This window comes from Chionomys nivalis, chromosome 18 (genome assembly GCF_950005125.1).
Source record: "Chionomys nivalis chromosome 18, mChiNiv1.1, whole genome shotgun sequence".
NCBI classification, from domain to species: domain Eukaryota; kingdom Metazoa; phylum Chordata; class Mammalia; order Rodentia; family Cricetidae; genus Chionomys; species Chionomys nivalis.
In genome coordinates, this window is record NC_080103.1 from 27450641 (window position 1) to 27460480 (window position 9840).

At 32.6% G+C, this 9840-nt stretch overlaps 1 protein-coding gene across 2 annotated transcripts in view; it reads left to right on the forward strand.

Annotated features, from left to right (window-relative positions):
- Olfm3 (olfactomedin 3) overlaps positions 1-9494 on the forward strand; it is a 186123-nt gene extending 176629 nt beyond the window's left edge. Inside the window, exons 5-6 of one of the 2 annotated variants that reach the window (XM_057793341.1) lie at positions 4904-5010; positions 6167-9491. In XM_057793341.1, the coding sequence (XP_057649324.1) occupies positions 4904-5010; positions 6167-6844 (785 nt within the window). In that variant the 3' untranslated portion in view covers positions 6845-9491. Of the gene's footprint in view, positions 1-4903; positions 5011-6166 lie in introns of both variants that reach the window. The other variant, XM_057793340.1, reaches the window with a different exon arrangement.
- Positions 9495-9840: the final 346 nt, after the last annotated feature.

Below are 9840 nucleotides of genomic sequence, written 5' to 3' on the forward strand. Positions count from 1 at the left end.
GAGCATCCAAACTACTTTTTGCTGAGCTGTGAAAGATATTTGATTACTACTGTTACTCATGAGACAATAAGAGGTTAAAAGATTTCTCAGGGTCTTAAAAGAGTAAGGATATAATCCAAATCCAGATGGTATCCTCAACCTACAGCCTGTTACAGTCTTTTACATCTTTAAACCACTAAACGGCTAAAATGATAACTAAACTAAAACCTTAAGTAATTTTCACACCAAAACATGAGCCAATAGGTGATTCCTTGTCAATTACATCTCAGATTTTAAGCTAAAAGTCTTCCCTGTCTACCTAGGTAGAGTCTGAATTTTTAAATGCAAGCACTTATTTGAGATTAGCAGATTTAAAGGCATGTAAAAATTCAACTATACCTTCCTTCAAGTGTGCCTCATAGATTAATAATACAAAATTAGTTTACTCAAGATACATGTACCAAGATGAAAAATTCTGATGGATTGAGGTCAAACAAGGGAATACAGAGCCAAATATTGTTCATTGTGTGTAATTGGAAAGATAGGAAACAGTGAGTAGATGCTGAACATGCAAGTTGATGATGGAGAAACCATAACACAGAGAGGAACTGAAAGGCAAAGGACAAGCTTCATGAGTGTTCATGGGATCTTCCATGGTCAAAGAATAGATCTGAAGTATCTTTCTTTGAAGGCGTAGCTCATACACAATCATCTACCCATATTGAAAATAATTTGAATATAACTGAACTGTTTAAGAAAACCTAAAGTTATAAAATTTTCAAAATTAATTTGATTTTCTTATGTAATGGCAAATGGATTTTCTTCAGACAGTTTGTTAAAATGGTAAGAGCAGATTATACACTTGCTTTTAGCTAAAGGCCAAGAAGTGATCAAACAGACAATATAATTTCTCTTAAAAGATATGGGCAGGAATCTTCTTTATGATTTTAAAATGTTAGCTACCATCTCTAGCTGCAGTTCCTGGGAATCCCATGTCCTGTTCTGGCTTCTGGGAATGCTCCACCTATGGTGCACACATATATGCCAGCAAACACTCAAACACTTAAAGTAAATATATCTTTTCTTAAAATCCAAGTCTATCTACAGATCAAATCCACTTACCACGTTTTTTTAAAAAAATGTTAACTGATATTATAATCTTCAAATTGAGCATGGTGGTAATATGATGTCTGATGTTTAAATCATATTAAACATACCTGTATCTGTAAACATCTGTATCATTTTCAGGATGGTTGTATTAATTTACATTTTCACAAACATAATATGAGTCTTTCTCTTAGAGTTGTCTGTTCTGGAAGATTTCTCAAAGTCTCCTGTGTGGTTCTCATCATACAAGAAGTCATTGTTTTCCTTGTCTTGTTTCCTTCTCTGTTCAGTTAATAACTTGTTCACTGGAATATGTCTTCAAATAATTTCTTAAGAAAACTGTACAGAAAATAGAGTTCTGAAATGGTGCACACCATTGCACCAAAGATCATGCATTGTTTTACTTGGGTATTTTTTCTTCAGTACAAAGGCCTGAGTCCTTATTGCATTCCAGGACTCAATGTGGTGTTAAAAAGCTCAATTGCAATCTAATTCCTACTTGTTTACATGTAAGCAGCTTGAATGTCTTTTTCTTAACTATCTTACATTTCACAGTAATTTTATTACAGGTACTTCAGCAAATTTGTTTACTTTCCCTACTCTTTCTGTGTCTCTTCCTATTCTATAATTCTTACTTAGACACTTGGACCAATACTCTGTGTCTCATTTCTCCTCCCCCTTGTTCAGTGTTAACATTTTTTCAGTTTGGGGAAAATGCTTTTAATCTTACACCTGTTTTTGTAAATGGAATCATAGTTTTCATTTAGTAATAGATTTCTTAAGTTGTTTGCTCATTTCCTAAATGTTAAGTACAAAAGTGTCTAAAGGGGGAAGGGTCTCATGTACTCTCTGCATTGTCTTTTATCAGAATACTGTCTTTTAATATCTTATTGTTTTTATCACAATTTTAAAGCATTTATGCTATCTACAAACTTTACAATTTTGAGCAATAATCCCCTCGATCACTTAAGTATTTATGTAAAGCTTGACACTTTTTTCCTTGGGCCTCCCAAGTTTACATTATCCACTTTAAGTCTAACACACAGTTCTGCAGGTGCGATGACTTGATTTGGAGCCCTACATTTAGAGAATAAAATGGAATCAATTGTTCTTAACACTCTTTCAGTAGTGCTGATGCTTTCAGTTTGTTAGAACACACTAAACACACCGAATGTTCTCTCTGTACCTTTCTGACTCCATTTTTCACTTTTCAAGGTAATGTTAATGCATCCCCTTCAACCATAATCTCCTCTGCACAAGCTGACACATCTCGTTCCAAATCTTGCATGACGGCTCTCTATCATCTGTGCCTTTGAGGGGTTTGTTGAAAGTTCTCTACAAGTAGTCTTTGTACTTCTTCCCTGTCTTTGGGATTAAAAAAATTCAATGCTATACTCCACTGTAGTTTTATTGAAATCAGAAAATAGAAGAGCTAAAAGCAGATATTAGTCCATCATTTCAAGCCAGAATTATTTCCCATCTTTCAGGGAAAAGAAAGCACACATAAATAGTTCTGTGGTTTAATTGGAGAAAGGGATATCTTTTTATTTCAATCTATGTACACTGGAAATTTTTATGATCTTTTCATATGTTCATTTATAAACGTTTATGTGTGACATCATTAAACATCACTTTGATAAACTATATATTCATATCATCTACTCAACTAGGTCTATTCAAGATACATTGTCATTTCTCTACTTCAGATGGATACCATTTTACTTATATGTTTTTATGTGTTGAAAACAATTTGAACTGCCATATTCCAAGTAATCTTAACCCAAGCTATGTGATAGATAGATAGATAGATAGATAGATAGATAGATAGATAGATGACAGATAGACAGATAATAGATAGATAGATAGATAGATAGATAGATAGATAGATAGATATAGAAATACGGCATGCAATCTCATAAATCACTAGTACTGTCTTGATAAACTGAGCCTTAGAAATCTTAAAAATGATAAACTTAACAGAGGTGAGATCACATACAATTCCTTTCAAAGAAAGTAAGACAGGATTCCATTTCAGGTATCCTAAACTGTTAGAGATTATAGAATGTGTATTTACTGTAGCAATAACAAAACAAAACACGTTCACATGCTTCAACTTCCCAACTTGGTATCTTGGTATCCTGCCAATTACAAATTATTCTTATGAGGCACATACAGAGAGTCAAAATAAGCTCCAAGCTAGATTGCTTTTGTCCATGATTTGCCTTGAGCATTTCTTCTTTTCATCCAAAGACATAGGTGCAAACGGCAATGAACTAGACATTTATCAATTTTTACATTAGCCAGAGGATGATAGAAAAACATGCAATAAAATGACAAAAAATAGAAAAAAACTATTTAATAAATATATAGGAAGGCTATTTCTTTGTTTAGACCAAAGTTAAATATTTATAGGCAAATTGTTTTTGAAAATGTGTATGATAAATTATTTCTAAATTCTATTTAAAAATTCATAAAAAATGTTTGCCCTTTGATTCTGGCATTTATGAAATCTCAGCTTCTAAAGACATATCCACAGCCAACATTACTACATATATAAATATTAGTATAGATATTTAATATATATATATATATACACACATATATTTTTCATGAAATTAATATTGTTCACTGTACTTTGGGTTTCTGACACTTTCATTATATTTTCTCTGCAAGTCTGAAAACCTGAGATAATCAGGTTTTCTTCTTTGTATGTCCATGCGTGCTCTATCAAGCCCTTTTATCTGTATATTGGACCCGTCAAAATTCTACAACCTTCAGGGAGTCTATGATTGAATTCCCACTCTTGTGTTATAAAAGCCAACATTTCAAAGGAAAAATAAATGTATATGATATATTACTTCTAAATTCTTCTATTTAAAAATCCATAAAATATTTGCCCTTTCATTCCGGTTCTGGTTCTGACATTTATAAAACCTCAGCTGCTTAAGACATATGCACAGCCAACATGACTACATATATAAATATAAATATTAGTATAGGTATTAAATATATATACATATATATTCATGAAACTAATATTGTTCATTATACATTAAAATCACCTTCAGAGTTCTATCTAAGTTTATATACTTTTAATGACCACAAAACATAAGAGAGGGCGAGAGATGTAGGTAGCTGATAATCAAACAAACATGACTGGTACCAGTAGGAGCAAGTATGTGTTTGAAGCTTTTGCCTACACTTGGGACTCTTTTCCTCCTATTAGGTTGCCTTGTCCAATCTCCCTAAGAGGACTTTCAGTTTGTCTTATTGTATCTTGGTTTTTCGGGTTCAGCTTGAAGGCCTATTGTTTTCTGAGAGTGGAGAGAGGATGGATCTGGGGAAGACGGGAGCTGGAGGGAACTGGGAAGGGTGGAGGGTGGGAATTGTGGTCCAGATGTAGTGTGTGAGAGAAGAACCAATTTCCAATTAAAAAGGGGTGTCTTTCAGTGAAAATGAAGTCTTAAAATGAAAAACAAAAAGAAAGTAACCAGCATTTACAACAATTTTACTTAGAAGAAACAAGGACTAATTGTTATAACAATAATGACTTTTCTCCTTTATTTCTTTTCAGGTCATATGAACCATTTTTCCTATAGTATTACACTTTACATAAAGAGTATTGAAATAACAAGTCATGTCTCCTTTGAGTGGTTAAATACATTATAGTCAGCATGATGCCCATTCATTCAGATCATGTGACATTCATTTCATGGACTTACTAGGCCTTATATCTCCCCCTTCACTTTCTTCTGAGTTTGTGTATTGGACTCATTGACTGTGTTCAACCAACATGTTCATGTTCCTCTAATTTCAGCATGTGGCAAACTGATGAAAATCACAGGCCCCATCACAGTCAAGACATCTGGAACACGATTTGGTGCTTGGATGACAGACCCTTTAGCATCTGAAAAACATAACAGAGTATGTTGCTTCTATCAGTGTTATAATTATGTTTCTCCTATATACTATTCCTCCCAGGCTATTCCTTTTATTCATGATATAGGTTATGATGTAAAGAGCTTTATTTCTTGATATTTTTCAATTTAAACTGTTGATACATCTAACTTGTGGAACAAACCTATTTTAGTGATTTGTTCTTACAATTCTTCAATGTACTGTAGGCTAATTATTATTGAATTTAGTCTTTGCTTACACTTGAAATGTATGAATCATGTTCATATACAATCTCCTGAACATTTTGTAAGAAATATGATCTTTATATTAAAAAACCCTGAGCACTGAGTAATGAACCAATTTATTATGTAAATCATTATATTACTGGAGATAATTGTAAAAGAAATACAACGGAAACAAGTGAGGGTGTTTTTATAGGTTTACAATATCTGTATTATGCAATTAAGTATAGTAATAACTTACTATAGTCCTACTAAGTAATGAATTAATTATGAATTAAGGTTCTTAATGGTCATATCCAAATGAGAACTTTTATTAAATTAATGCAATGGTTTCACTAAAATCTACAAGAAAATCCAATAAATAATGGTCACTAGAAGATTCTGTGGTAACCACATAGGTTTGGCATGTAAAATAAAATAGACATGATTTTAGAGCATGTGCAGGATAAAGCCTTACAGTTATTACATCAGGAGACATTCTTTGGAATAACATGTGATGGGTTTGGCCAGCAATAGGACTAACTAGCCAGAAATAAAATAAAGAAAAAACAAGCTAATTTGATGGCAGCAAAATCAGCTGTTTTTTATACAAATATTCTTTCTTAAAAATTAATATATCTATGTGTGTTTCCATGTCACATATATAGAGAAGTCAGAGGAAAACCATGATTCTTGATTTCTAGCATTTGGATCAGGGGGATGGAATTCAGCTTGCTAGTCTTGACAGCATCTTTATCTCCTGAGTTGTTTTGCTGACCTTCCATACAATATCTTTACAAGGTCTTGCGATGTTATCACATTTGAATGGGTTATAAGTAAGAGCATTTGGCATCCAAAATTTGAAACTTTGTAACTATCTTTATTTTAAAATTTTTGTAAAAATCCAGAATTTAATCATTCCATTTGATTCTCTTGTTTTTTTTTTTTCCCCTTATTTTCAGGTCTGGTATATGGACAGTTACACTAACAATAAAATAGTCCGTGAATACAAGTCCATTGCAGACTTTGTCAGCGGAGCTGAATCAAGGACATACAACCTTCCTTTCAAGTGGGCAGGAACTAACCATGTTGTCTACAACGGCTCACTCTATTTTAACAAGTATCAGAGTAATATCATCATCAAATACAGCTTTGATTTAGGGAGAGTGTTAGCCCAGAGAAGCCTGGAGTATGCTGGCTTTCACAATGTATACCCCTACACGTGGGGTGGATTCTCGGACATTGACCTCATGGCTGATGAAATTGGGCTGTGGGCTGTGTATGCAACTAACCAAAATGCAGGCAATATTGTCATCAGTCAGCTTAATCAAGACACCTTGGAGGTGATGAAGAGCTGGAGCACCGGCTATCCCAAGAGAAGTGCAGGGGAATCCTTCATGATCTGTGGGACTCTGTATGTCACAAATTCTCACTTAACTGGAGCCAAAGTGTATTATTCCTACTCCACAAAAACTTCCACATATGAGTACACAGACATCCCCTTCCATAACCAATACTTTCACATATCCATGCTTGACTACAATGCTAGAGATAGAGCTCTTTATGCCTGGAACAATGGCCACCAGGTCCTGTTCAATGTTACCCTGTTCCACATCATTAAGACTGAAGATGACACATAAGCAAATGTCATTTATTTTTATCTATCTACACTGTCATTCATGATAAACTCTATAGGAATCTTTCTGTGTTTATATTTTTCTCCCTGAATGACTTGTCCTCATTTCTCCAAAGCAAAGTATTTTATTGTATATTTGGAGTTTCAAAAAAGTGTTTGTCTAAGTTAACTGGTTAGAAACACATCTTAACTCCTAAACTTACAGGGCCTATCATGCCTTTGTCATGCAAAGCACTAAAAAGAGTTTAAGTGGCTAGAGTCATAGTTTTGCAAAAGATTTATGGTCTGCCTTGTATTAGAATCAGACTAATGGTGGCTTAAATGCATGAATGTCTTCTTTTCTGAACTGTAATTTTTTACTGTCTCTTGCTCTACCTACATCCAGAAATATTTTCATAGGAATTAAGGTAAAAGAAAAACACTTTCCCCGCATTTATTTCTACAAAAAGATTTAAAGAGTTTATTTATATGAAAAATACTGTCAATCATGTTGCTGTTACCACATTCTCTGATGCGGTGCTGTGCAATCATTTCTAAATCCCTTGCTGACATTTTTTGGCAGTATGTATTTCTATCAGTGTAACCACCATCGTTCACTTGTATTTCTTCACTTCTATGAAAGCAACTTTTTTTATAAAGTGCACTAAAATTTAGTCTCAGTAATTATTCAAGTCAGTTTTCAAGTGTGGTCAAGAGAGATCATCTTGGCTTACTCCTTCACATAAGTACTATAAACATTAAAAAAAATTAAACCAGGTATCCTATACAGACTCTTTGTTTAGTACCAAGTTTATTCTACTATTGGCTCTCAATGTGAACACCAATCCAACGTAGTGATACTCTTTTTCCAGGAAGTATCCCACATAATTGTATGACAAGTATGCAGTTGTGTTATAAATACTGCATTTGATTCTATTCATTTATCATATTAGTGTTATTATATACATATATATTAGTATCTTAACATATTTTGCATACAACTTTCAATAATTTCATTTCTTATATAATATTAAGCACACGAAGATTATTAAGGAAAGAAAATTTGAATATTTTTTATATATTAAAATTATAAACCATGGAGAGTTAATGGCAAGCTTGTACAAAAGAAAATGATAAAAAGAATTGGGAGTTTTCTTTGGTTTCAAATGTATAACCAAGTCAGAAAATTTAAAATGCAATCCCTAAATACCTTGCCTCTCAATATGCTCAAAATTAAAGAATCGAAAAAGCAAAACTTTGATAACATTTATGTTACTAATTCCACAGAACATAAAATCAATAAATATTGAACATGCCAATCAGTTTAGAAGTTCTTTCCCTACGTTCAAAAGAATTCCTCCAAGGCGCTTTTATGAAAACTAATAAGGGCGTATTTTAATTTTTTAAAAATATATACTAAAATAAATATTATATAACCTAACATAAAATTTTTGTCATATAGAATATCACATTTTAAAAATAAGCATATGGTAATTCAGACAAAGCACGCCATAAACAGATAATGATGTTCAGAGTAATTCGTTTTAAATTCTGCAATTGAAGAGTTGCTCTCAAATATCCCATCAAAATTGGAGAATATAATTACTTAATCTTGAAATTCAAGATTGAAGGAGTAGCTAATATTTTTTCGTGAAACATAAGCATGATCTCATGGGCACTCTGTGTTTGTTAATAATGGTGACTTCTCTTCACAAACATTTACCAAAGTCCCCACCCACAAATAAGAGTCGGGAAATATAGGAGATTCATTTGTCATACTACACATATCATAATGTAAGCAGGTTCTACTTCACATAGCAATTTGTATAAGATAAAACTTCATGTCAGTTTTAGAAATGAATCAATTTTTAGGCAGACAATCTCTAATAGGAATCATTCTTATTATGTTATGTGGTATCACATACATTTAAAATATGGATGATCATGACTTATTTGTGAAGTGTGCAACTTGTACAGAGCCCTGTTGTTTTCTATGTATGGTTTCATCACCTTTCCAATACTTAGTGTATGTGCTGCTAGAGCAAGCTAAGATTTTATTGTCACTAGAAGTGGGGTAACATGCGCTTAAAATATGACTTGCATTAAACATTTGCAGTTTATGAGCATTTCCTTAATAAATTATGTTCAGTTTTGTGCCTGAAATAAATAAGAACTTAATCACTGTTTCCTTTTTAATCTTCAGCAAATAAAGTAATTTTATGAGGAAAATAATGGGTATTTTAAAATCATCCTTAGACTACAAGCAGTGCAGAGATCTAAACTCAGAAATTCTATGTCTGAAAGTGAACTATGTAACTGGTATTTTCTAAATTAATCCGATCATTAAAGTACTCTGTGTCATTCAAATAATATATCCGTGGTCAGGTTGTGGTGGTGTGTTATTTGTATTTGTGGACCTTGAATCACAAGGCTCTTTACTTGCATCTGAATTTATCTAGGAGTTTGGATAACGGTGAACTTCCATTATGTTAACAATGTGTAGGAATAAAAGAGAAAGAAATAACAGATGCAATCTATGCAGAGAAAATGAGTAATTAGTCATGCTTTATCACAAATCCAGTAGCTCCAGTTGTTATCACTATTGTTGTTTCATTTCTTTATAATAGAAAGCACTCTTGGTGATGAAAACTTAAGAAAATATTAACTTCTTATTGATGTTTACTTTTAATTAAAGAAAAAACAAACAGAACCATGTCTTCGAGTTTGAAAGTCACAGCCAAATTTCTGAGTAGAACTTTTACAATCAGAGTGATGATTCCTGAAATATGATCCTACAAAACTGTGAATGTCTTAACATCAAAACAATAAAAATTTCCCCTAGTAAGACTAGTATTAAAACTACTAGTTCTGAAGTTTGAATCTCCTAAAAGAAAAATGTTTGAATTTAAAGCAGCACTACCTCTTAGCTTTCAGATCACCAACTGTTTGTTTTAGAAATGTTATATAAAAATACATTTGGGAGAAAAATAAAAACTATACCTTCAAGTTAGTTCAGTTACC